The sequence below is a fragment of the Condylura cristata genome, unplaced genomic scaffold (genome assembly GCF_000260355.1).
Source record: "Condylura cristata isolate star-nosed mole 26May11 unplaced genomic scaffold, ConCri1.0 scaffold00020, whole genome shotgun sequence".
Classification (NCBI taxonomy): domain Eukaryota; kingdom Metazoa; phylum Chordata; class Mammalia; order Eulipotyphla; family Talpidae; genus Condylura; species Condylura cristata.
The window spans coordinates 413,600-439,367 of NW_004567121.1; the positions used below are offsets into that span (position 1 = coordinate 413,600).

A 25,768-nucleotide genomic window follows, 5' to 3' on the forward strand; every position below is an offset into this window, starting at 1 on the left:
GAAGATCACCCTGAGGAAGGCAAGCCACTTTGAAGCGGGGAAAGCCTGCAGGAGTCTGTCCTGGGGCTTGATCAGAAACCTTTGCCCCACTGGAAGAAAATTAGGCGATTGAGGAGAGATGAAGATTAAAATCACAGAATACAGGGGAGTGAAGCTGACAAATGCCCAGGAACAATGGGGGCCTAGCGCTTATGGAAGGGGACCCCACGGAGGCAACTGTGACTGCATTTAACTGTGGCTTAAGGGAACTGTGCGTGGTGTTCTGCCCACCAAGCTGCAGCACTCAAGAAACTGCAGGTGAGGTGATGGGGAAGGGCAGGGAGAGAGCAGGAGAAAGGGGAGCACGTGACCACGGGGCTGTGGGTCACAGGAGCTCTGAATACCTAGACCAGCATGACATATAGATGACCCGAGAGCCAAACTCTCCTCTCCACCCCCAGGCCCAATCATGGTGGATAAAGATGCAGCCTCAGGATCCTTCTCCTCCCAGGAAGCCCCGAGCAGTCAGTCAAGTAATAAATTAGCTAATCCAGTTCACAGTCTCTAAAATAGTTCCATGGGAGATAGGAGAAGAAATGTGATTCAGAAGAATAAATAATTTGCTCCTTAGCCACGCTCTGACCTGGACCCTGAGCTCTTGCCATGAGTGAGGAAGATAAAAGGAGGAAAGGGAGAAAGCATCAGGCCTTGAATTTGCCACCCCCCTCTTAAGGACATTCTCTGTGCCATACCAGTCCAGCCCTGTACCCACACCCGCAGACTTCATATCGCTGCTTCCTTCTCTCGAGCTCCAGTACCTAACCAGGTGCTTTCTGCAGCGGCCAAGGGGCTGAGTCTGAGAGCTCGTCATCGGAATAGTCTTCTGCAAAGACAGATCAATTTTATTTTTATTTTCTGCATGCTTGTCAAAGCCTCTTCTCTTAACTATGCTGAGATTCCTCTTCCTCACCTGTGTCTGCAACCCCTATTTTTTGGGCCCTGTGTCAAATGCTGTGAATCACCTGCAGAATTCTAGTGGACTCTGCCCCTTCCTCTAGTCCAGCCCCAGCCATAGCTGCATGTTTTACTAGAGGTAAAACAAATTAGGTGGGTGGTGTTCATTTTTACCAAAACATTCATATGGTTTTAGATAATGTACACTGCTGGTTCATTTCAAATAGAATTTTTTCTGTAAGGGCTCCCTTGTTACATTCCAATTTTTTTTAAAGATTTATTTATTTATTCATATAGAACTGGGGTACAGGCTAGAGGCGCAGGGTGGTGAGAGGATTCACAGAACGGGGGGCAGAACAGGCAGATCAACGAAGTACTCTGCTGAGGGGAGCAGTGGGCGGGTGAGGAGAGGTCTGCCTCGCCATGTGACTCTATCTCCTCCGGGGCAGGCGGGAATCGAACTCATTAAGCAGAAGTGGCTTAAGCGTCTTAGTGCTGTGCTTTCACCCGCTGCACCACCAAGGAGGGCCAATACATTACAATTTATAGAAGGCGCCAATGCACTACTCAGTGTCTACTATGAAACCCTGGCTATGAATTATATTGATAACATCAGAATAATAACAATGTGCATATAGCTACTCCTTTCTCCCCATTTTTCATATAGAAAAATTGAGATTTTGGGTGGCTGGTCCAATCCACTTAGAGTATTAGTGATAAAGAAGTTGGATAGACTAGCGTTCTCTGATTCCTAGGCCCTTCCCTACAAGACAAGGGAAGAAGCCCAGTAGGCCTGGTCCTGTTTGTGTTCCCTTAGGTTTGTCTCTGGATGCTTCTCCCGGCCTCTGTCCATCTGGACTTAGTGAGTGGCTGGGCTACTTTGGCATTCTTGCTTACTGCTCTATCTCCAAGCTCTCAGAAAAGGGGGCTAATTCATCAGACTCAGTAAGCTTTTGTAGAATGAACAAGTTGCCCTCAGGGAATCACCAGAAAGAGAGGTGAGGAGTAGTCACTGTAGTCTTGACAGCATAAAGGTTTCAGGGCCTGTCCCTTCCCTCCTAGGCTCCTGAGGGACTGAAATATGAAAGACCTCCAGGGGGGATAGATGGGAGGAAAGTTGGACAAGCAATGCCGAAGAGGTGATGCCTCAGTATGTTGATAGGGGCTATGGAGAGCCCATGTAAGTCCTGGCGGGGAAAGCAGCCCCCAGTGTGGGAGAGACAGGGGCATTTGGGTAAAATAGCCATAAGCTAACATAGTAATTCTTAACCAGTGGCAATACTGCCACATGGGGACATAGGACAAAATCTAGAGATATTTTTTCATACTAGGTGGAAACTGACTGGCATCCAGTGGGCAGAGACCAGGCATGTTGGTAAATATCCTACAAAGTATAGTCCCCACAAAGGATGGTCCCCATGACTAGGAATTATCCAGCCCCAAATGCAAATAGAGCTAAGGGTGACCTTATAAACATCACCAAAGAGCCAGAATAAACAAATAATTCATCACTCAAAATAGGCATTTGGACAGAGGAATGGGCATTGTTAATAAACACACCTGTGGGGAGAGTGGCCATAACAATGGCTGACCAGGACACACTGGCGCTTTGCAAAGAATCCCTGGGTGATGGGGTCTGGCCAGGGCCTGTGTGGCCTGGGCACAGGGACAATGAAAGAAGGAGCATGAGGTCTCCAAAGTGGGAAACTCGTTTCCTGATGTAGAAGGAGGGTGGAGCCAAGGAAATCAGGATTTTTCAGAACTGCCTCAGTGTCACCAAAGCTAGGGTATCACCCACAAATGACCAGAGAAATGGGGATCTGTTTTGCTGAAAATGGTCTTTTCAGTAATGGGATTGACAGATGTGTGGTTCATAGACTGGATGCTAAGTACCACTCAATCCACTTCTCCTTTGTAGTTCGGAGAAGGCTGGTAGATTTCATATCCCTTACAACTGGTAGGTTGTGTTCCCTTAGAAAGCCAGGTTAAGGAGTGGGGACCCCCTCGCTGGCTCAGTGGAAAGGAATGGAGTGATTGATTATCAATGTCTGACTCAGCTTCGAAGAAGGATAGAGATGGACCTGAGGCCACGCCTGTGCCAGCACCTCTTGGTCGAGGCCTTGTTCTCGGTTCTCCTCAGAGCTGTGGCTAAGGAGACTGTGAGCTCTGAGTCAGATGTCCTCTGCTATAATCATTCAGTCCAGCTGTGCCATTTTTATGCTGAGTGTTGTGGGGGATAAAAAAATAATCCAGAAGACATAGCCCCCAAACTCCCTCTCATACTTGGACATTTTCATGGATAAGTAAATTCCTCATAAATAAAATCACAGGAGAACAGAGAACTGTAATAGTAAGTGTTCCCTGCATGGTGGAGCCTGTGTCTTCTAGAAGATCAGTCCAAGGAAAGAGGACCTTGGGCTCAGAGGAGGAGGGAAGAAGTGGGTTTGTTTGGAAAATGGCCTTGGAGAGAGTAGGAAGGCTTGCTGAGCCTCAGGGGAGCAAGACATAAAATAGATGAAGCCACTCAGCCCAACTGATGATGCCTTGCTGTGTTTTTCCAGGGCGAGAGATGGTGGGGCCCACGCTGCCTGGATACCCACCCCACATCCCCACCAGTGGACAGGGCAGCTATGCCTCTTCTGCCATCGCAGGCATGGTGGCAGGTAAGGGGGGAAGGGCTGGGCGAGAGGGGAAGCACTGGAGATGATGGGACAGGAGGGACAAGAAGTAGGTGTGTCCCATGCTTTTAGCAGGCCATTGAAGGACGAACTGAAGAGTGTGACTTCTCATAAATGCTTAAGAAAATGCTTCAGGGCAGTCCTGCCTCCTTAACTCTCCCTAGCTTGGCCTTCTCCTCTTCAGATGCTCCCACACTTCCCATCCTGATGAAAAGAGTTCTCAAACCCAAACTCTACCACTTCTTGTCTTAAGGCAATGATGGAGCATGCTCTAGAGGCCAGCAAAATACTCTGAGCTAGATAGAGCCTGGCCCTTAAGCAACCCATGGTCCCCTGGTGACTTAGTTAGGGTGAAGCTCAACTTACCTTTTTGAAAAGTCTGAATATTAATAGCATTGGTGATGATGATGATGAAGACAGTTGAAATAGATCCTCCTTCATATCTACATTCACTCATGGGTACGATTCACATAGGTAAGACTCATGTTCTAGGTATTACAGAGCATGTGAAGAACAGGGAGTGTTTCTCCATAATTGTTGAACTGTCCTGCCTGCCAGTCATTTGGGTTTCTTGGTCTACCAGCACAGTCATCAGCCAACAGGGACCCAGGGTGTCAAAGCAAGGTGGTAAGCTCTGGGCAAGGGAGGAAGACAAATAAGAATCTCTTTGGGCAAGTTTCACTCTGTTTAGGAACCAAATAGAAGGACCCAAGAATGGGCAGGGTGCAGTAAACCATTTGCACTAGCCAGAGAGACCAGGGGGCCTGGAACTTCTGGAAGGAGTTTGGAACTCACGGTATCTTGAGCGTCACGCTGGCCCTGGCCAGCCGCCCTGGCTCTGACCCCAGAGACTTAGCACATTCACCCAGGCTCACTTACCACTTCTCTGCCAGGCGTTACTGTTTGCCAGCTACCCACTCTGGGTACCGGTGCTGAGGCAGGTGTGCTGGGCTCTCCAGGGCAGAGGAATAGAAAGGAGAAGTGAGGGAGGGGAAGGAGGCTCTGTGCTCCCTGGGAACCTGCTGAGCTGGCACTTGTTGCTGCCTGGTTACCGTGGCGATGTGCTTAATGCAGCGTTGAAAATACAGAATACTGACTCCTCTCTCCCTCCTGGCCCAGACTCCCTCCCTCCCTCCCTTCCTCTTCTGGAGCGTGAAATGAGATTGGTCAAGATAAAAAAGGAAAAGATTCGGTTATTTTTTTAAGAGTGTGGATAATGGGGCCTCTCAATCAAAATCCCAGGCTCCAGCCTACTCCCCCCATCCCCCTTCCAACCTCTCCACCTTCTTCTGCTGCCTGCTCAGAGGAGGAGGAAGAAACATAAAGCACAGGGCTTTTCTCTTAATTATGAATCATTCTCCCAGGGCAGGCCCAGGGCAAAGGGTTCCTGGGGTTCAGGATCTGACCTGTGAGGTAGCTAGAAGGCTTGGCCTTGCATCAAATGCCCCCCAGGTTGTTTCCAGAAAGGCCTAATCCTGTCTGGGGGTTGGGGGGGGGTGGATAACAGCATCTACTGAGAGTGAATTGCAAAAGGGAAGAGCCTTGCCTAACAAGGTGGATGAGCACCCAGGAAGTTACATGCAGCTCTATTTCAGAAAACGCAGTGCTATTTAAATGCATCACCTGGTTCCTAAGAACTCCATGGTGCAGATGAATTCTTAGGGGAATTATTTTTTTTTCGTAGAAAAATTGTTTGTCCATCTCTTCTTAGTGTTTAAGCCACCTCCTGGTTGACCAAGTGGGGATGCCTTCCATTAAAATCAATAGATCTTCATGTAGTCCTGCTCTGTGCTAGGTACATAGTGCTTACCGCGAGGCATGGCGATGCCACTCTTCACCTACTGTGGAAGGAAGGAAGACATCATTTATTATGCACTTCTGTGCCTGACCCTTCACAGCTAGAACTTAGTTTCTCCTTTAATGCTCACCACGGGGCTGGTGTTATCCTAGGTTTCTAGAGATAAGGAAACAAGCTTGGAAAAGCCAAGTGATGTACTCCTGGCCATCACTGTGCTAAGCAACCGAGTTGCTCAAACACGGGTCTTGAATTTCAAACCTAAGGTTCTTTCTCCTCCTCCTCGCCGCCTTCCAACAAGAATAGGACCAGGACACAGATGTCTCTTGTCCAGTCATCTTCTGTTTTGCCCTCTAATAATTGTTGTTGTTATCCCTGCTCCATTAATACAGTTAATGACCCTCACATCAGCTCTGGAACTGAACTGAGAACTCCAGATAGATGGAACCGGTCCGTTCATCTTTCTGTCTATTCATACGTACATGTTTCCATCCATCTCCTCATTCATTCTTCTGGCCCCCTGTGATCTCATCTCCTAGTCATCCGTCTACCCACCCACCCAGCCTTTCATCTACCCACCTTTCATTATCCATCTGTCTGTCTTTCGCGCTCCCATCTGCTCTTGCATACTGCTATGTATTCACCTCCTTTTCATTTAACACATTTTTTTGTTGAGAATCTACTTTCTGGGTGCTGTGGATACAACAGTGAATAAGACATGGAACTTGCAGCCTAATCATAGAGAAAAAAATTATCGTGAATAAATCAGAGAATGAATAAACGCGATAATTTCAGATAGTGGTAAGTACTAGACAGACAATAAAGTCAGCTGATGTCATATGAGCCATAGGAAAAGAGGTAACTACTTTAGATTGGGTGACCAGGAAGGCCTCTTTGACAAGGGTTCAGAGTGGCCAGCCAAGTGGTAAACGGGGGCAGACCATCCTCACAGCAGAACAGCAAGTGCAAAGGCCCAAAGGCAGGAACTAGTTTAGCATGATCACACACAGAAGGAGGACAGGGATACCCAAGAACAAGGAGTGAGGGAGATGAACACCACAGAAGGAGATGTTGGGAGTAGCTGGGTCAAAAAAATTTTTTTTTAAAGATTTTATTTATTCATACAGAACTGGGGTACAGGCCAGAGATGCGGAGGGTGAGAGGATTCACCAGGAAGAGAGTGGGGAGCAGAACAGGCAGATCAACGAAGCACACTGCTGAGGGGCGCAGAGGGCGGGTGAGGAGAGGTCTGCCGCACCATGTGGTCACCTCCCGGGGCAGGCGGGGATCGAACTCATGCAGAATTGGCTTAAGCTTCTTAGTGCAGTGCTTTAACCCACTGCGCCACCAGGGAGGGCCTCAAAATTTTTTTAAAAAGATTTATTTATTTATTCATACAGAACTGGGGTGCAAGCCAGAGGTGCAGGGGCGGTGAGATGCTTCACCAGAGACAGAGTGGGGTGCAGAACAGGTAGTTCGACTAAGTATACTGCTGAGGGGAGCAGTGGGCGGGTCAAGAGAGGTCTGCCACGCCATGTGGGCCACCTCCAGGACTGGGAATCAAACTCGCACTGAAGTGGTTGCAGTCAGCTTGCACTGCTGCGTCCTAACCCACTGCACCAGTAGGGAAGGCCCTGGGTCAAATTTTAAGACTGCTCGAAAGAAAAAAGAAAAAACCAGGTAGTTTCACTCATAGCAGGAGCATAAAGGACCCGGGGCCTGGGGGGATGGAGGAGGTAGGGCGGGGAGTAATAATGAACAACTATATACCAGAGACATTTTTTTTACAGGGGTGGAGTGGGGAATGGGATCAAAAATGGGGAGAGGGGAAGTGCATGGGGCTATGGTGATGGCACACGGGTGATTTGGTGATGGGAAGCCTGCGAGGATTGCAGCTGAGATGGAAAAAGGCACAAAATGCTGTAAAAATAAGCTATTATAATTTTAAAAAAAGTGAAAAATAATTTAAGACTGCTCAAGCTTCTGGGGAAATAGTTGTAGATGGCCATGAGAAACACAAAGACCAGTCAGGGGAGCAGCAATTGCAGTCGTCCAGGAAGAGATCAGTGACTTGGACAGGAGAGGTAGCAGTCAAGGAGGAGAAAAGAGACACAGAAGATAGATTTTGACCGTAGAGTCAACACAACTTGCAAGTCAGTTGGGTAGATTAGTTGAGATTGGTAGAAGTTGAAAAACAGAACACAAGGATGACGCATCGTCTGGGCTCGGGAAACTGCGGGGATGGTGTTGACCAGAGAATGTCTGAGAGGTTAAGAGGTGAAGAGTAGAGTGTGTGCAGGGTGGAATCGAGAGCTGCAGCTGGCCCTGTTTGGATTGGGGTGCCACTAGACACCCAGGTTAATAGGTCAGTGGCCAGCTGGCGTGTGTCTGAAGTTGGGAGGCCACCCTGGCAGGGACATACTGTCAACACTGCTCAGCGCTGTTACTTCATGCGCCAAGAGTGGGCCTGGTCACTGGAAGGCACGGGAATGCGCAATCACAGACGCCTCCCAAGCCGAGCCCTGGACTTCCAGCAGAGAAGGAAGCGTGAGAGGGAAGCAGGGTGGGCTGGGAGCAAGCCCCGAGGTGAGCATCAGAAAGCCTAGAGGCTCAGGGAGTGACCGGAAGTGACCCTTGGGATGTTGCAGGGTTGGTGGGTCTTTACCTTGGCTGACCAGAGCGGGAAGGCAGAGAAGAGACTGGAGCGGGAGGTGGGGCCTGTGAGGATTTTAAAGAAAAGATAGAACAGCAAGTTCTCGGCAGGCTGAAGGGAGTGATGAATTAGAAAGGGAGGGATTGATGAAGCAGCGAAAGGAAGACGTAACTTGGTGGGACCATGTCCTTGGAAAGATGAGAGCGACTGGATGAAGAGGCAGGATCCTCTGCTTTCCGCGGGTGCTGGGATTTTTTGTCCACTGCTGGTGGATGGCAGAGCTGGTGGTAGGAAGATACTGCACCCATGGGTGTGCCAGCTTCGAGTGACTGAAACAGGTGTTCTGTAAATGTGTGTTCAGGAAACAAGGTGAGAGTAAGTGACAAAATGACAGGGAAACACCTTGCATTGTCAGCCCTTTTTGCCTGTCCTTTAGGGTGGCAATGTCTGGTGGTGGTGGTGGTGAGGGGGTGGGGCGGAGATTGAGTGGGTGGAGAGGTAAAGCACAGAGGTGCTTGCTGTGGAGCCAGGGTAGAATCAGCTTCTTCTGCCGGTACACCGAAGCCAGGAAAATCCCATCCGGGTACTCCGCAGTAAAGGGGGCAGGCAAGCACTGCGGGTTGCAAGAACACTGGCGTGGGAGCTCAGGCCTCAGGTGCGAGTGCCAGTTGATTCTACCACCTGGAGGTGTCTTAGATCAACTCTTTGTTGTTTTTCCTTTGTACTTTTTCATTCCTTCCTTCCTCTCTCTCTCTTTGCTCCTCCCTCGTCCCTCCCTTTCACACATAGTTTTTCTGCGCCTGATCTGTGTTTGACCTGCTCCCTGCCCCTGAGGTGCTTCCTGTGTTAATACCTATCACAGACTCCCTAGAGGATAGACGAGGAAAGGATCCAGACCCTTCCTCTGGTTCCGCTTTTCCTCTGTCAAGAAAGTGGCTCCCCAGCCCCAACCCAGACTTTGAAACTAATTTGAGCCTCCCATAAATAAGCTTTATTTTAGCATCAGCTTAATGGGAAACTAATAAAAGCTAACATCTTGTGAGTGATTCATGGTACTCAGAATCTAATGTGTATTAGCTCATTTAATCCTCACTAAAACCCAAAGGTAGGGACAAGAATTTGCCTCACTTACAGATGAGAAAACCAAGACTCAGAATGGTCAAGTGATTTGTCCAAACAGCCAGGAAGTGGGGAGATGGGATTTGTCTTCAACAAGTCAGCTCCAGAGCCAAGCAGTTCCGAGCCATCCTTCCAGAGCCTGGAGAGATTGGGGCCATAGAAGACACTTGCTCAACACAGGATTTGAGAGTCTGAATGGCGGCGTGAACATTCATCGATTTTCAGTTTGACTCAGTACAGGGAATCACCTCATAAGCACATAAAGGATTATCTGGAACTCAAACTTAAGAGCCCTAAGGTCAAATTCTGCTCTGCCATTTACAACAGTGATTTGAGTGACTGCCCTGTCCTCTTCTGTAACTCGGCCGGCCCGAGCATTGATGAGTGCTGCCTTGGATGGCCCTGAGAATAGGGAGACTCGCAGAGTGGGGAAGTGCTTGCCAACTTCAAGCTTCGTACTCAGTGCCGGTGATAACTGTGGTGCCTTGCTTGGCTTTGTTGTTGTTTCAGGAAATTCTTAAGTAATTTCTATGATCAATACTTCCTCTAGCTCATCAAGAGTCCACTCACAGAAAGAGGTGATTGGATCTATTTTGTGAAAATTCACACACCGAGTGTACTCCAAGTGGCAGACTTGGCATGACAACCAATGCCTGGGAGCAAGTGTCAGGACATGGGTCCCCAAGAAGGGCCTTCCAGGACCACTCTCCTCCCAGCCTCCATCCTCACCACCCCCTCCCTACACACAGCCACACCCCTCCTTCCTAGAGAACTCACACTGAGGCGACCTAAGAGCTTAGACTCACTGCTTCCTTGATAGAGATTCGCCTCTTCTGCCCTTCTGGAAAGATCCTTCCACAGAAGGTCCAGGCAGCAGTAGGGTAGCAGGGGGTAAGTGGGGAGGACGGGGAATGGGCCCTGGAGACACAGCACAGCCTCTAAACTCCAGCAAACCCTGCCGCTGTGGGACCTTCTGCAGATCCCCACTACTTCGTCTGGAAATGGGCATGATGATAAAGTCTCCCTCCTGGGATCCTGTGAAGGCTGAGCCTACAGAGCGGGGTGGCTCTAGCACCCAGGAAAAAGGAGTGATTCAAAATGATGCAGACCGAGAGGCCCTCAGGGGGTTGATGGAGGGCTCCCACTGTCTGCCTGGTTCCACCTGTCCCTCCGGGCTTAGCCAGTGCCAGCCCTGCAGATCCTTCTCCCCACCCCCACATGGGTGCTTCTGCCTCACAGGCCCCTCCCCTTTGTGCCTCCAACAGGAAGTGAGTACTCTGGCAACACCTACGGCCACACCCCCTACTCCTCCTATGGCGAGGCCTGGCGCTTCCCCAACTCCAGCTTGCTGAGTAAGTCACCTCTGGGACTGTTAAGCCCTCTGCTTTGCAGGACAGGGTGGGGGTGCAAGACTGGTCCAAAGTTGTCTAAAAACTGGAAGGCGCAGTTTAGAGGGAGGGCTGGGGAGACAGGTGTTATTGGGAATCCAAAAAGGTAGAGAGAAGGGCAGTGTGCCTCCTTGTCCCAGAGAAGAGGGCAGAAGCAGGAGACATCCCTTTATCATTCTTCTACCTGCTACCCAAGGCCTTGTCTGTGCAATCTTTGTTTAAGACTCAGGGTTCAGGCCTTTACAGGGAGGGCAGTGGTGGGCTCAAGAAAAGTCTAAGAGTAGACTTTCTGCCTTCAGGGCTCATATCAGATACTGTCCCAGGAGGTCTCTTTAGGGGTGCCAGCTGCCCTCCTTCCTGGGAGCGTGCTGAGAGTGAAGAAAGCCATCCTGCCACGAACATGAATTATCTAAGTGCCGTACACATACTCATGACTCAGCACTAGGTACTTCCAAATCATTTGTTCCACCATGGTCCTAATCTTTGGACAACATTCAAGATCAAGGTCTAAACAGTGAACTCGAAGGCCTCCTTTGTTCCTCTAACACTGGTACCCTGAGCTAGGTGGAGGACATTTTTAGGAAACTAATCCCATGCATGGGTACCTGGAGGAATCCCTCTGGAATTGCCCTGAGTGACGACCTTGAGGTCTCAGAGCAAGTCAGGGAGAGAAGAGCAGTGGTGAGATTGTGGCCGACCCCACGGACACATCACAGGCCTGGCAGGACCCCCTCCTCCCCTCCCCCCCCCCAGGAACTCTACTCTCATTACTTCCTGGTGTTGTAGAGAGACTGGGAATGTGGCTCACCTGGGCTCTGAGGGCCAGAGAAGTTCAACTCCAAGCTATTTTTCTGTTCAGCTTAGCCAGAAAGAATGAGATGCTTCAGGGCTCAGGACCTCCCCTCAGGGCCTCCTGGACTGATTATCTTGCAGGTGATCAGACCCCACAGATCCTCTGCGGGGTCCCTCAAGCCCACTCCCTCTTGAAAAGCCAGGATTTTAGCCTGCCTGGGCCTTCCACAGAAGATTCCCTGACCTCACAGTGCTTGGGCAAGGCTAGGAAAGGTCCCAGTGAGCCCCCACTGTGCTTGATTTTGGGGTTCCAGATGTAACTCTTCCCTGGTGTCCTCTTCCTGGAATGAGGGTGTTGAAGGTCAAAGCAATCATGGGGGAACTATGGGGGAAGGGGTAAGAAGCAACTATTCTCATTCTGGTCAGAAACTCAAAGGTGAGACCAGAGGAGGAAACAGGGCTAGAGAGGAGTTAATCTTTGATGATCTGATAGGCCAGAAGGGTCAATGATTAACTTGTGCTGTCTTAAAGGTTAGCAGATGCCAGGGAAGGCGATGGTGCAATTTCCCCTTCTGACCAGCAGTGTTGTTATTTTTTTAATGTGTCCAGGTTCCCCATATTATTACAGTTCCACATCAAGGCCGAGCGCGCCACCCACCACCGCTACGGCCTTTGACCATCTGTAGTTGCCATGGGGACGGTGGGAGCCACCGAGCAACAGGAGGACACGGCCTGGGATAGGCCCAGAGAGTCACACAAAGGAATCTTTATTTATTACATGAAAAATAACCACAGGTCCAGCGGCTCACTCCTTGTGTGGTTGACTTAATGAACCATGAAAGACAGGATGACTTTGCAGAAGGCCAAACTGTCCTCCAGGACTCCTTAACGAGGGTGGGAGTCCTAGGCAGCGAGAACTGTCCCGTTCCCAAAGAGACAAAATTGGAGGAGAAATGTGGAGAGAAGAGGGAACAGCTGAGGCGCTGGAGGGGCGGCTCACAGGCCTGCAAGGGGCTTAGGGCACATGAGGCCACCTCTGTGGCTCCGTCATCAACACGCTGTCGCAGCCGTGAGTGGTAAGCACTTTCAGCCGACCCACAATCCAGAGCCCGTGAGACGGCTCCCCGCAGCCTCTCTGCAAGTCACCCTGCCTGCCCCTGAGCCGAGGCTCTGGTTCTCCGCCTCTGTTCTGCGAGCTCGGTCTTCCTGCTCCTCCTTCTTGGCCATAGGCTGCAGGCTGGGTCGAGTCAACCGGAAGCTTGATCCAGTGGCCAGCACACCTACCTTTTGCCTGTTGCCATGAACGTGCAAGTGCACCCCAGATATCCTCCCACCGATCACCCACAGTTTGAGACGGACTTTCCGAAGGGCCTCTGGCTCCTGGGGGGAAGGTGTAGCCTCCTAAGCAGAGAGCAAGGTGGGGTTTCTGGGGCCTGCTTCCCTCTCCCAACAGCCCCTGCCAAGCCAGCATAAGCGTACTGCCTGCAACCCAAGCCCACCGCAATGAAGCGCCCGGAGGCAGCCCGTGGAGGTCCCACTCTGCCCCCACAGCTCCTGCCCCCAAGGCCTGACTGTAAATACTGTAAATGAAGCTGTTTGGGTCAAGCTTCCCTCCTTCCTACCCAGACTTTGGCCTCTCCGTGAATTGTCTCCCTGCGTGTTGGGCTTCTCTCCTTGATGCTTCTTTCTTTTTGAAAGATAACCCACCATTGCCACATGACTCAATAAACCATTGCTCTTCCTCTTGGGCTTCGGGGTTGGCTGGAAGGAGGCATCCGGGAACTGGGCTTTATGCAGAGGACCTCAGGACCCAGGGCCAGGGAACGCACTGCAGGGCTGAGGTTGAAAGGCCTGTCTGTGCCCAAGGACCTGGTTTTGCACCTCCCAATGCCTGGGTGGATGTTCAGCACCAGACAAACCATGCACTCCCACCAAGCTTTGGTTTCTCCAGCTCTGAGTAACTGTGAGGATAAAATGAGCATGGACACAGTGCCGGGCTAACCACATAACGCCACAGAAGTAGTTGCTGTTACACACGGGAGGCCCAGTGCAGGGCTGGGGGCAGGAGGGATGCTGGCAAAAGATCCGGGAGTGGCTCAGTACCGGAGCCCACATAATCAGCTCCACGACCCTGCGGTGGGAGAAAGGGAAGGAGGAAAACTTAACCGGCCCTACTGTGTGCCAAGTGCAGTGAGGAGGCCCCACATAAACCCAGTTGATAGTAGGCCCGTTTTATACTTAGGGAAACTAAGGCGGGGGGGGGGAGTAACTTGCTCACTGTGGGAAGGGGGGCGTTCAGTCCTTAAATCCAGCACTTATACTCATCCCCTGGGGGTGCTAGGAAGGTCTAGACCCCCAAGAGGTTCTGGGGCTGCTGCAGGTCTAATATCTTGTGACTTGGTCCTAAAGATTTGACAAGACAGAGATCTGGGTGGAAGGGCCAGGAAGCAGGGAGGGACCCCCAGAGACTTAGGATAACGCCTTTGCACGCAATTTTGAAGAATGAGGGGTGCAATACAGCAAGGGTGACTGCAAGGGTTCTCCTTGTGGGGTGCTTGGCCCCCCCACCGGGTGCGCTGGTGTCTGTGTGGACCTTCTCCAGGCAGGGCAACAAAGCCTGGGACCCCCAGGTTAGTATTGACAGTTTGACAAAATACAACTGGGGCTGAGTCAGATGGGAGAGGGGACTCCTCACCCCACCCACAGGTTCCAAAGCTGGCATGCAGGGCCTGAGAGATGGAGCTCTTGCCTCCCTGTCATCCCAAAGGGGAGGCGTACTCCCCTAGGATGACCCAAGAAGGGTGGAGCCAAGTGGGGGCCACTCTCTCCTCAAAGAAAGCCAGCCCCCATCTGTGAGGGGGTGCTAAGATGAGACTCGCTGCTCAATGACAGGACTTCCTAGCTACAAGCCCCGTGGCAAGTCTGAATCCCATTACATCTGAGGCTTCAGGTGATCATGGCCTTTGGGGTTCCTGAGCCTGGTTCTGGGGCTACCATGAACCCCACCAAGAATCATGCTGAGATACCAGGTGTCCTTAGAAGCCCGCAGAGTGGTCCTTTGCTTTCACCACCAGAATCCTCTTTGAAAACACTGTACCCCTGGGAAGACCTCCAGCCCCCTAAGTCACTGAGGGATTCAGGCTGTACTTTTGCTGTGGGTGACTGTACTCAGATTTCCCTTTCTCCGAGGTAGCTGAGCACCCCAGGTCACTGTCCAGAGCAGGTGTGGGGAGTGTGGTGTGTGACCCCAATGCAGTAAGTCCTGGCCAGGACCTATCCATGGCCAGGCCTTGGGTTCCTCTATGGGGCTCAGAAAATATAGTTATAAATAACGTTGAGGGGAAGAGATGACTTGGCATGCCCCAGCATTGGGGGGCTGTTGTCAGGTGGATGAATGGTGCACTGGGAGCCACAGTATCGGAAAATAAAGAGAGGACGTGAGCGTAACGGGAGTGTGGGCAGCAGCCACTGTGGGGCTGGTTGACTGTGTAGCAGAGTGAGGACTTGGTTCCTCTGAAGGTGTGTGGGAGTGGCGGAGGGTGTTGACACAACTGGAGGTGAGGTTTGGGGCCCAGGCCTTCCCAAGGCATGGAGGGTCCCCTAACCCCCACTGCACACAGGGACAGTCCTGTGAAGGGCTCCGTAGCTTTCCAGCCTGGTCTCCTGGATCCAACATCCTCCCACCCTCCTGGTACCCAGAGGCCAATCCAGGGTGCCTGGAGCCCCTGGAGGCCCTGCAGGGCCCCTTGAACCCTGCCGGGCTCCCTGGGTTGGACAGCACCCAGAGCCCATCTTTCCAAGGTGGCCTGGTGAGCCTCTGAGCACGTCCCACAGTAAGCATGGGTGGGGCCTGGGGCAGCTGGGAACACTGCCCCTGCCCCCCCTGGGTCCAGCCCCTCCCTCACGTCTCCAAACCAGAATTCTTGCCATGAGTCATTAAAAACTTATTTCTGCCCCTCACATGGCAGATACACACTCAGCTCTCACCACAGCCTCAAGCAAGAGGCATTGGTGGTCAGTCTAGAGGTCATGCAATAGACCAGAGATGTTGAGGAGCCTGCTGGGGTTTCCCACCGTCTCTCTGTTGCCCTGGCCTCCTGCTCCCCTCCCCACCCCTCCCACACCTTCCTGCCTGTTGATCTAAGATAAGACAGTGGGGGTTCCCTTGTCCTTTAGGGGTGGGTGCAGCAGGAGGGAACTGGGGTCCTGCGCTCCCCTAGCAATGGGTGTGACAGTGAGCTTCAAGGCAGAGGGAGGTCCGCAGGGGCTGGGGTGTCCTTCCTGCCTCCCTGACCTCTCTCCCCTCCCAAGCTTCAGAAATTATAACTCCTCCTAGAGACCCACTCTCTTTCAGTTAACAAGACTCATTCACTTTCATCTTTCTCTGATCTTGAACATGGACCTGGCTTTGCATTTGGGGAAACTGAGAAGAGAGGTGACTTTTGCAAGATCATTCAGAGGAACTGGGCCCACAGTCTGCTCCCTAATCTAAGGCCTTAAGTATCTGGACGTGACCAGGCTTCTGCAGAGACCTCAAGTACCCGCCTTTGCTTTGTGGGGAGTGGAGGGGATAGAGTAAATTGTCACTCGGGCACCCTCTCACACTCCCAGCTTGGTGACTGGGCCTGGATGACAGCTCAGAACTCAGCCTGCAAGCAGGTGAGAAAGGATGGGATGGGGCCGCAGAGTGGGCTGGGCTCCTCCCCTCCCCTCCATCCTTGGCCTTAAATCGCCACTCAGCAGCCTGTCTCCATATTCTTTTTTTTTTTTTAAAGATTTATTTGTCCATGCACACAAGAACTAGGGTACAGACCAGAGGTGTGGGGGTGGGGGGGTGAGAGGATTCACCAGAGACAGAGTGGGGAGCAGAACAGGTAAACCTACTCGAGCACACTGCTGAAGAGAGCAGCAGGCGAGACAGATGAGGTCTGCTGTGCCATGTGAGTCACCACCCTGACCTTTATGGTCATCAAGCATGTCCACCTGTACTAGGCCTCTGCCCCAGTTTGTATGTTTCAAGGCACAGAAAAAATTATCTTGTACACCTTTGAGTTCTTCCAAGTTGGCAAATAATCAAACAAGAACCAGGCAGATTAACCCGAGAAAGCCATGTAGAAGTTTAGTAATAGCATGTAAACCTCCTGAGTGTGCAGGAGACCACCGTGACTGAGTGACTCACTCTCATGGCTTTAGACGCCATCTTAAATAGTTTCACTAAGATGAGAAAGGCTGGGCTGAGAGAGGAGAAACTCAGTTAAGGCTGACCCGGGACAAAGGCATTCATGCCTTCTCCATGGAAAAGGAATTAGGAACTAGATCTGACTTGCAGAGAGAAATTTAGACATAAACATCAAACATAGTCTCCACTCAACCCTCAGACGGCCCCCTCCCCAAATCAAGCTTTTGCCAAAAAAATAACATATTTGGAGTAGCCCATGTGTGCTCTCCTACACGGGTCACCTTCAAAATGCCCCAGAAGGGTTCAGAGGTCCTTCGTCGTGCTCAAGAAGTGCCAGGAGCATCGCTCCCTACACCCATCTCCTCCCCTTCTTGGCATCTGGTCCTGGCTGCTTTCCTCTCTTCCTTTGGCTCTTGGGGGACCCTGGGGCACTGACATGGAGGTACTTCTCTCTCAGTGGCAGGAGCAACCCCCCTTGTCCTGCTCCCACACACACACACACACACCATCACCCCACCTCCCCAGCTTTAAGCCCCTCAACCCGAGTTAGCTGTCTGACTTTCTAGAGGCAGCTGGAAGAGGCTGCCAGGACAGTCCCCCCCAGGCAGCAGCATCCCCGGACCACACCCTCCCCCACTCCTGCGCAGCAGCCACCCAGGCTAGGCCCCAGGTACAGGAAGGCTGCTCTTCCACCCCTGCTGGGGGCTTGGGCTGTGGGAGGTGGGGAGCAGGGCTTTGGGTGGGGGGAGAAGCGAGGTTGGCTGGCTCCCCCACATCTGTGCCCGGTGGCAGGCAGCCAGGCTGTGGAGTGAAGCGCTGCCTGCGGCTCTCCCAGGGAAATGTGATTTCCCCTTGAGTGAAGCGGACTGTGCAGTGTGGAAATTGGCTCTTTTCTGAGCAAGCGGCTGCTGTTCTGGAGTTGGGGCGGGCTGGAGCCCGCGGGAGGCCGAGCTGGCCCCTGGAGTGAGCCGGGAGCAGCCATGTGCTGAGAACTCATTAGGGATAAATCAAACTAGTACCAGCATGAAGCCAACACCCTCCCCCCCACCGGGCCTCTGTCCCCACCCTCTCGGAGACCCCCACCCCCCTCCATCTCCTCCCCTGCCAAGGCACCCTCCCGGTGGAACATGGGGCCGGAGCCCAGGCCCACATGCGTGTCACAATCACATACAACCCGCCCGCCTGCTGCCCAGACTGCAGGAGCGGGCCTCGAAGGGGAGCTGTGTTCATTACAAATAAATCTTTTCTTGTTTGTTTTATGTCTGCTCATTTTGGGGGGGAAGGTGGGGAGCATGGGTAGCAAGGGTAACTAGCAGCCTCAGGCCTTGCCAGGAGCATGGACTAGAACTCTCATCCCCTCACCTTCCCACCACCAGCAAGCCCTCCTTCTCAACCTTCTGGGGGACTTGAGAGCAGAGGCCCCAGCTGTGGCCAACATTGGATCCCCCATGTGTATATGAAAATGCCCTGCAAGTGTCACCAAAAGCGTCCTCTGGTCATCTGCCCATCCATTCCCCAGGGAACTTCATTGCAGCCAGAGGAAAAGAAATTGTCCACAAATAGATGAGTTGTTCAGACTGGAAACACCATTCCCCACCAGAAAGGAAAAGGAAAAGAAAAGAAAGGGGGCCAGGCCCAGTGACACCCGATCAAAGAGACGGCGAGGTGCTCTGTTATGTCAGGAGCTGAATTTGTGGGTGTCACTGGAGCCTGTCATGTGTCGTCACAATAACCAGGCCCTGGTCATCATCTTGGTGTCCACCCTGGAAGCAAGTGGCTAGTGGTATTCCTGAAGATCTGGGGACTGGGCCTGTGGGACCCACCCTCAGCTCCCTCGTGGTGACCCCAGAGGTCTCCTCAGTTTCCTCAGCTGTAAGTCCTGGCGTGGACGTGGGTGATCTCTACCTTGACAGCTCTGATTCCAGTTCCCCAGGCAGTGAAAGGCCTCATCTGACTGGTTTGGGTATGACATCCTCTTCCCCTCAGGGTCCCCAGGTAACTTTCCATCAGGCAAACACTATATTTGGAATCTGGTCTGTTTGGAGCAAGAATGGGGTGACTTCTGGTTGCCACCCACATACGCTCACTAGACTAAAGTCAGACTTCCCCAGGATTCCAAGCTGGGGCAGAAACCAGAGGGAAGCTAACTAGCTACAGTTGAAATAGGTGGAGGCAGGAGAGTTTGGCATAGCTTTCATATGAGTGGATTCATTCAGAAATCGTTTAAGAGCCACCAGCTGTGTGCCAGGCTCTGTGATAGGCACCCAGAAGAAAAGAAGATGAATCCAACTGGGGTGTTCCCCTTCCCACACCCATCCCTTCAAAACAAAACAAAACAAAACAAAAAACCTCCAAACTTAGAAATGAAACTTTTACAAATGTCACCATAGAGCAAGATGAGAAAATGACGAAGTTCATGAGAAAAGTGACAGAAAACACCAACAGGACTCAAGTAACGTTTTCAAAATCCCTCAGGCCTGTGTCTGGTACCCCGCGCTTCTCCAAGAAGCAGCCACTAGGAACACAGACCCTACACCTCCACTCTAGAAGGCCTCTCCTCTCATTCCCTACTGTCCTGTACTTCTGTGTCCCGGGGGAGACACGGGGTGCTAGGCAAGGAAGCCTCAAAATGTGAGCGTCCTTTCCCTTCTCATCCCACCACAGCCACCCTCTGCCAGCCTTGCCCCTGCCCCCTGACCAGACCTGAGCCCAGGCCTGAGGCCACTCTTTGAAATGTCTTTGTCCCTACAGGGCTGAAGAAGGGGCGTGGGTGCACAGGGCCTCAAAACAGACTAAAAGTGCCCCTCACACAGTTGTGGCAAGTCTTCCACCTCAATACGACCCTGGCCAGGTGGGGGCCACCTGCCCAGCTCCCTGCCTACAGCCCCAGAGTCTGGAGAGAGGGCAAGACAAGCCCACGGAGTGAGACTCCGCAGAGGAGCTGGGTGGGGAGTGCGTGGAGGCCGGGACACCGTGGCCGGGACTTCTAGGTGTCTGGGTTCTTCCCTGTCTGTTCCAGCTCAGGAGTGGTGACAGTGATAGAGACTTGGGGACAGCCCTCACTTCTGGGATCCCATGCCCCTGGTACATATCCTCCCAGTTCCACTGGGAGGACGGAGGGAGAAGGGTAGATGACTGAAGTGCCAGGATGTGGGAGAGAGGGAGTCGCTGGAGCTGGAGGGGGAGCAGGTGCCTCCTGCCAGCAGCCAGCCCTGGATGGGGGTTGGGTAGGGGTGGGCCAAGACCCAGGCCAAGGCTCAGGGCCCATCTGAGCATGTCGCCTGCTAAGGAGGAGCGGAGGCGGGGGAGGGGAGGGCGGGGAGGTGAATAAATAATAGGAAATAAAACTTCATGAAGCAGAAAATAAAAGGCAGATTATACAGATGTGGCAATTTGAAGGATCATTGCCTCTGTCCTCTTTTTAACTGCTGCATCTGGAGTTTTGAAGCAGCTTATCCCTCCCTCCCTCAGCCACCAGGTCCCCGCCTGGCTGGAGGCCCCCAAGAGGCCAAGGCACGCATGGGGACAGCACCTCCGGTGGCTCAGACGTTGGCATTTCCCAGCACCACATGCGCTGCCCGGCCTGGGACAGGCCCTCAGAGGTGGGGCCATGGGTGAAAGGGTGGGCCAGGGCTCTCGGGGTGCAGCCCTGAGAGAGGTACTGCTGTGGCTGGTTTGTGCGAGGCAGGGGAATGTGGGTCTCAGGGCAGCATATGAGCAAGGACATGCTGGGGGCGGAGGAGAGGAAGGTATGAGGTGGCCAGGAGTGGGGTAAGGGCTGGAATGGGCCGGGGGAACGTGTACCCCTTGCAAACGGGTTTTGGATGAGGGTTAGCGGGAGGGTGAGGTCTAAATCTCTTGGTGTAGGCAGCTTCTTTCTCTCTCTTCATCAAAATTCATTTGTTAAGCCTCAATTTGACACTGTGCCAGGTGCTATATAAACAGACATGGTCCCTGCCCTTAAGGAATTTCCAGCCTAAGACACACACACTGACATTTTGTTTATTTTATTTTAAATATTAATGTATTCCCCACCTTGTTCCAGAGAGGGTTTGAGACAGTTCATAGGAAATGTATGCAATAAATTAGTAAAATATAAAAAGAAAGAAAGCAGGACCAACCCCAGAAATAAACAAACAGTAGTAGAGTAGGACCAAAGCTGGAAATTGGCCATGAGTCTCTTACGGCAGGAGAAAAGGCTGACATGGTCACTCACGTGGTCCCGTTCACCAGGAGACAACACGCGAATTCTCAGGAGAGGTAGCCTTTTCCTAGCTCTTGACTGTAAGGGGCGCCAGTCACCTAGGTGCTGATTTGGGAGACAGAGTGGGTGATGCCCTCAGAAACACCCAGCCAGGTCAGCGGGTCCCCCTGTGCCGCCCATCAGCAGGCAGGAGGAAGTGGGTTCTCCCAGTCCCAGCTTGCGAGGAAAGTGTTAGAACCTACCCCACATCACGTTGTGCAAAGAAGCCCTCTTTTTGCGGTACCTGAGTGCGTCAATCTCCCTTCAGCTCCCTAGACTTTCTTCAAGTGGGTTTTGGACCACAGATTAGCCCATGACCTTGACTGGAGTCTTGGGAAATACTCATAGCTGGAGACAAGCTTCAGAGCTCCTAGGCTTAGGGGAACACCCGGGAAGTGGGGCGTGGAGGGGCGCAGGAAACAGGACAGGGCTGCTGAGCAGGCACGAATGAGGGACTCATCTCTTCTCTGTCCAGGCACCTCCTCCCAACCCTGTTTGTGTCACCGGCGATGAGAACAGAGAGATCATAAACCCAGAAGCTTCTACCTGTTACCAAAGGTCCACCGGCCTCAGCTCCTTGTAATCCTGCAGTGTTGCCTTTCAGAGCAAACAGGAACGTCAGAAGGGATAGGGTTAGGGCAATCTTAACTGAGTTCAATCTCACATGGTATGAGGAGCATCTCTACAGAAATTTACCGTTTCTGGACCAGGTCCTGCAGCTCCGACTCCATCTCTGAAATACGGAACAGAGATCAGGGCTGAGAATTAGCTTTGGAGCTTTTCAAGAAGCTGTCCTGAAGCCCCAGGGTCAGCCAGGGTAGCTTCCCCAGGCTTCCTTTGTGGAAAGGCTGAGTTCAGGAGGAGCAAGAAAAGAGACAGAAAAGGAGTGTGCCAGGAAGTAGAGGAACAGGAGAGAGCAGAGTGCTAGAAGCCCAGGGAGGATAAAGTTTCGAGATTTGCGTTTTTCTACTTTAGGTGTCAGGGCCCCGTTAAGAGCCCGGAGATGCAATAGAAACCAAGTCGCCCTATTCTTGCCCTCGGAAACTTATGCTTCCCTGGAAAGAAGAGGAGGCCAGGGCAGTCCAGGGAAAACCATAGCAAAGCAACAGGAGTATAAAAACTATGGACTTCTGGCCCTCCCTGGTGGCGCAGCTGGTTAAAGCACAGCATTGAGAAGCCAACACCACTTCAGCATGAGTTCGATCCCCGTCTGCCCCGGAGGTGACCACATGGCGTGGCAGACCTCTCCTGACCCGCCCGCTGCTCCCCTCAGCAGTGTACTTCGTTGATCTGCCTGCTTTCTGCTCCCCTCTGTCTCTGGTGAAGCCTCTCGCTGCCCCTGAGCCTCTGGCCTGTACCCCAGTTCTGTGTGCACAAAAAAGAAAAAAAAAAAAACAAAAAAACTATGGACTTCCCCATGACGTAAATGAGGACTAAAGAAGTCTTCGTGGAGCGATGGCGTCTGTAGCAGTTAGCTTTCTCCCTTACTGGCCCTACTAGAGCTCAGAATTTCCCTGCAGCCTATCCCAGTCCCCATCCTTTGGGAGGTTACACCTTTGCCTCTCACCCCTACTCCCACCTCACAAGGTGAGCTCAGATTACCTGGACCCCCTAAGGTGTCCCTGAGAGATTGGCTCACAGGTGGGCACAGGGCTCAAGGTAGGTGGTTCAGAGAAACTCCTTCCCGATGGATCAAGATGTGGTATTATACACAATGGAGAACTCAGTGATCAAACGAGATAAAAGGGCATTTGCAGCAACCTGAATGGAGCTGGAAGGGACTATACAAAGCAAAATAAGTCAGACAGAAAAAGAAAAATATGAGATGATTTCACCTATCGGTGGAATATAAAGAAAAAAAAGACAAAACTTATAAGCTGACCACAGATGTGAGGCAGACACAGGGAGGGAAGAGCACAAGGGGCTGTGGTGAGGAATCACACTTCCATGGTGGTGGGAGAGCTATGGGGACTATACCCAAGGGAGAAATGGAACGTGGCCCAAAAATTAACAAGGAAGTAATGAAATAAATTAACTAATTGGGAAAAATCCTCCACTTCTGGCCTCGAATTGAAAATTTTCAAGGAAAAGATGTGTGTGCTAGAACTCCCCCATGAAGAGGGCGTCTCAGGAAGTACTGGCGCCATCTTGGTCCTGTGAGGGCCGTCCGTGCCTGGGAGGTGGCCTGGGAGGTGGAGAGTAGGAGAGACTCTCGGTCTTCTGCGGACTCTCGGTCTTCAACTGCCATCAGTCTTCACTGCTGGTCGCTGGGTGTGTCACCTCAGCAGCCTGGTCCTGGCCCTGAGGCCTGGGAGGTGGAGAGCAGGAGAGAAATGGGGTCCTGCTCAGCTCAAATCCCATTTGACCATACAGATTACCCAATTATCCAAGTCAATCAATGCCCTTTCCTGCTAAAACCCATTTGAGTTCGTATTGTGGCTTGCATCACCCCGGCACAGAGAGCGGAAGGTGGAGGCCCGGCCTTCAAGCAGAACCTGAGCCAGAATCCAGGGTGGGGGTGCGTATGAGGTGAGGCCATGGAGGTTGGCTACTAATAGCTAACCTATGAAGTTTTCCTTTGTGCCAGGCATTGTTCTGGGATGTTTACGTACATAATTTCACATAATCTTCACAAAGCCCCTGTGAGGTAAGTAGGGTCATTATCCCATTTTACAGAGAAGAAACAAGCACAAGGGGCCCAGAAACTGGCCCTCGTCAGATAGTTGGAGAAAGAATGTCCAGGGCCCAAGCTCAGGGCCAGGACCAGGCTGCTGAGGTGACACACCCGGCGACCAGCAGGTGAAGACTGATGGCAGTTGAAGACCGAGAGTCCGCAGTGGTCCGCGTGGAAGGTGGGGCCGAAGCTGGTGTGAAAGGGACCAGGTGAAGAGGGTGGCAGCTGGCAGAGACCCCATGTCCGCTGGGTCTCAGCCACAGGGTGCAGGTCCAGTGCAGGCTTCTGTTACTGCTTTTCCTCCTGATGGGGGTATTTGAAGTGGCTGGCACAAGAAGACAACAAAGGGGTAACCAGTAGGCCCAAGACCCAGACGGGAACCCAGAGAGAGGGAGGTGCCTGGCTGGCAGGGAAAGCTCGGCATTGGAAACCCAGAAAGCCCCTCTTCCTCCAGAAAAGGGGAGAGAAGGGGAACCAGTACAGGTGTGGCTAGTTAGCTGGCCAGAGGGCACAAGGGTCCGAAAAGCTGGAGGCAGAGGGGTAGCAGAGGAGGCAGCGGGGGAGGGGCCCCTCTGGGTGTGGGCTCAGGAAAGCCTCGCACAGCACGCGGAAGAGGCAGGTGAGCCAGGGTGGGAGGAGGAAGCACCAGGTGTGGGATCACCAGGTGAGTTGTTCCAAGGTTCCAGGTCACTGTTTCTCTGGTTCAAACTTTCTTTCTTTTTTTTTTTTTTTAATTTTAGACTCACAGAGAACTTGCACACATAGCTCAGGGCAGCTTCCCACCAATTGGCCTTACTCATTTCTTAAAGCAAGGCTCCCCAGCTGCCTGCCAAGCCGTGAGATTGTTCCTCTCCAGCCTGAAAGAACCACACTTGGTCACACGCACAGTCCCCACAACATGGCCGCAGCTCAGCCACTGCTATGGTTTCTTCATCCTGCCTCCCTCCAGCCCTCCAGCCCCCAAACACCCAAATATTGTCTCTATCGGATTCGGAGCCACCAAAGGAAAGGAACAGGCCCTGGGTCTCAGGGATCTTTTGCTCTTCAAACAACAAATGAATGTCACCAGCACAAAGCCAGGAGCAGAGATGGGAGATGGGGAGGTGGTGGAGGGCCCCGGGGGCTGAGCTCCCCTGGATGGGAAGGGACAAGCTGAGGACTTCACAGGTGGGAAAGGAGGGGTGGAGACAAGATCAGACAGAGAACACTGGGGCTTGTTTCTCCCCTAACCCAGGATCCTTAAGACCCCGGTAATGTCTTTATTCTTCCCCATGTACAGGAAGATATCACAATCCCAGCCTTCGCGTGGTAGGCTTCCCCAGGTGGCGGGAGGCTGCAGCAGCCTGTGTGGTTAGAGGAAGGCCACGGTGCTGACAGCTGGGTGCCCAGCTGACCCCCCCCCTCCCTCCCCCCCCCCATGGGCCGCTGCAGGCCTCTGCAGCAGGACACCTGGGTGGTGAAAGCTAAGAAGAGGCAAGCACACCTCCTAGTGGTCACCTGCCACAATCACAGTCCAGCAGCCAGTGTCCACTTCGCTGCCTCCAGACCAAGGAGTCCCACCATCATCACCTGCTCTGAAGGCTTCACGTGAGTCCAGAGAGCAAGGAAGCATCCAAGTGTCACAAATGTACACAAGGGCACTCACTCAGATGAGCCAAAACCCTTTTCTCTGGTATTAGAAATAAGGACTCATGTTCAGTGAAGTCAAACAACCCACTTAGGGCGTTTACCCTGTGAGCACCAGCCCTGGGCCTAGTCACCCAATGCTCAGTGCTCACTTCAGTCAAATGGGACAACTGGACTCGGCCATGCACCTCCGTGTCCCAAGAAGCATTAAAAATGCACATCTAGCCCCTGGCCCAGAACTACTGAATCCAGACCCCTGGGGCTAGGGTAGGAAAGTGCCTTCATCGTGCCTCTACCCTGACATCTGGGGATCAAGGGTGGCATGCCATCCCGCGGAGGTCAGAGGCATGTTTCATTCCTTCTGAGTTACCTAGTACAACACCATAAAAAGTGGTCACTGGGCCCTCCCTGGTGGCGCAGCGGGTTAAAGCACAGCACTGAGAAGCTAAAAGCCACTTCCGCATGAGTTTGATCCCTGCCTGCCCCGGAGGAGACCACATGGCGTGGCAGACCTCTCCTGACCCACCCACTGCTCCCTTCAGCAGTGTACTTCGTCGATCTGCCTGTTCTGCTTCCCACTCTGTCGCTGGTGAATCCTCTCACCCTCCGCATCTCTGACCTGTACCCCAGTTCTGTATGAATAAATAAATATTTTTTAAAAAAGTGGTCACTATTATTTGTGAAATGA

At 52.3% G+C, this 25,768-nt stretch overlaps 1 protein-coding gene across 4 annotated transcripts in view; it reads left to right on the forward strand.

Annotated features, from left to right (window-relative positions):
• Positions 1 to 12,168, forward strand: part of PAX8 (paired box 8) — a 54,846-nt gene extending 42,678 nt beyond the window's left edge. For 2 of the 4 annotated variants that reach the window (XM_012727383.1, XM_012727384.1), the window contains 3 exons: positions 3,495 to 3,596; positions 10,444 to 10,530; positions 11,968 to 12,061. In XM_012727383.1, the coding sequence (XP_012582837.1) occupies positions 3,495 to 3,596; positions 10,444 to 10,530 (189 nt within the window). In that variant the 3' untranslated portion in view covers positions 11,968 to 12,061. Of the gene's footprint in view, positions 1 to 3,494; positions 3,597 to 10,443; positions 10,531 to 11,967 lie in introns of all 4 variants that reach the window. The other 2 variants (XM_004686095.2, XM_012727385.1) reach the window with 2 other exon arrangements.
• The last annotated feature ends 13,600 nt before the right edge of the window (positions 12,169 to 25,768 follow it).